At 43.2% G+C, this 1,680-nt stretch overlaps 1 protein-coding gene across 1 annotated transcript in view; it reads right to left on the bottom strand.

Annotated features, from left to right (window-relative positions):
- Positions 1–813: 813 nt before the first annotated feature.
- LOC104967229 (protein SCAI-like) overlaps positions 814–1,680 on the bottom strand; it is a 10,926-nt gene continuing 10,059 nt past the window's right edge. Inside the window, exons 4-5 of the mRNA XM_010796645.1 lie at positions 1,007–1,046; positions 814–866 (exon numbers count right to left, since the gene is read on the bottom strand). Of these exons, the coding sequence (XP_010794947.1) occupies positions 814–866; positions 1,007–1,046 (93 nt within the window). The remainder of the gene's footprint in view (positions 867–1,006; positions 1,047–1,680) is intronic.

Raw genomic sequence — 1,680 nt, 5'->3', positions numbered from 1 at the left:
TAGAACTGGATCATATATTTAGTGTTTGCCAGGCTTATATATACCCAAAGCGTAGCAAATACGCTTGGAAGATGTTGAGTTCTACAAAGGGGGGGCGTCTATGATTAGGCTAGGTGGAATCCATACAATGTGTCCTACCTGTAGTAGTTCTAGCAAAAAGGTTTGAGAGCAGGCTGCAATATTACTCATTTGAATCTGAATTGGTTGCCCCGGTCCAATAATAGGGTACTCAATGGCCATCACTACAATCGCAGCACTGAGGCTCATTACAAACTTTATATGAGAGTCTGCAGCGCATCCGGTTATATCACCTTCAGGACTCCTTTGCCACCCCAAGAGAGAGCTGCGGCATGATTCATCATCTTATTGTATATCTTTTTTTGTATGGAGTTTTGAGTGCAGATCATTATGTGTTTAATATTGTGCTTGAAATACGCAGACCTTGTGCCGGAGGAGTACAGAGAATGAACCATTTGGCTTCTGGACGCTCATACCATTGACATGATGCAGCGCTACTCCTCCTGTTTGGAGAGCAACGCGAGAATCAAACTGGCAAGCTCACCTTTCAACCGTACCGGTAATGATGCCATGGTTTTTGGCCTACGAATGAGTTAAATACGCCGATATTTACCTGGCATTCTGGCTGGACAATTATATAAATCTGCCTGTCACACATCCCCTCTTGCACAGTGACATGAATTTGAATGGCCATGTGACTGTCACGCGACAAGTGTTCATGGTTTGCCTCCATGCTTGCGACCAGCATGAGAACCTCCTAACGAGATGGCCAAGCCAAAGGTTGGCTGACAGGGATCACACAAAATCGGTCTGCAGTGTATCGCTGGATACGTCATGCATGAAAGAGCCTGCGATAGGGATAGCAAGACAGTGTGAATCAATGGCGGGATATCTCCTGAAGTAGGACAAGAAAAGACCTGGACAAGACACGGCTCTCTGCTAGATCAATGCTGTGAGTGAATCTTGGACATATTGATTCCATGCTCACCCGTCTTGATGTACACCAAACGGCAGTTGTGTGTCTTGCTCTGTAAGATGTGCAACAGGAGAAATCACAAAGGATTTGCTTTTACCTCAGAAAAGGGTGAAATAGCATGTAAAGCGATTTATGAGCAGAGACTGTTATCCAAAACGTTGACACCCTTTTTGCCCCCCATAATATTATCACAAAAACTCAAGACTCTGTGATCAGAAAAAAATAAATAAAATCTGCATGCAGCAGGAAGTGATTTGCATGCTGACAAGAAGTTATTTCCAGCGCTCTCATCCTGCCAGAGCAGGGAAATTATTAATGAGGAAATTTCTGTATATTCCTTGGGAACTGTCCATATCCATAGCAAAGTGCTTCTAGACCCTCCAGATAAAACTCGATCTGAGATCGCAGAACTTTACCGCATAATCAGCAAATGGCTGCAGATTTTGAAAAGGCTGGTCATATTTATCAAAGGCTTGCATAAATCCCGCATTTTTCCACACAAGTTGAGAGAAAAAAAGTAACTCCTGACTTGACGTGACGTCATCGCTCGCGCACACAGAATTAAACAACACTGTATAGCATTATTTGTGGTGGCTCACCACGATTAGAGAAAAACACCAAGATAAAAAATCTAATTCATCTCATTTATCCGACTGAACATTTCTACTAAAGACCCGGGCAAAAAC

The sequence above is a fragment of the Notothenia coriiceps genome, unplaced genomic scaffold (genome assembly GCF_000735185.1).
Source record: "Notothenia coriiceps isolate Sejong01 unplaced genomic scaffold, NC01 NC01_scaffold00037250, whole genome shotgun sequence".
In the NCBI taxonomy this organism is placed as follows: domain Eukaryota; kingdom Metazoa; phylum Chordata; class Actinopteri; order Perciformes; family Nototheniidae; genus Notothenia; species Notothenia coriiceps.
Note: the sequence above shows the minus strand (reverse complement) of the source record. Positions and strands in the feature narration are given on the sequence as shown.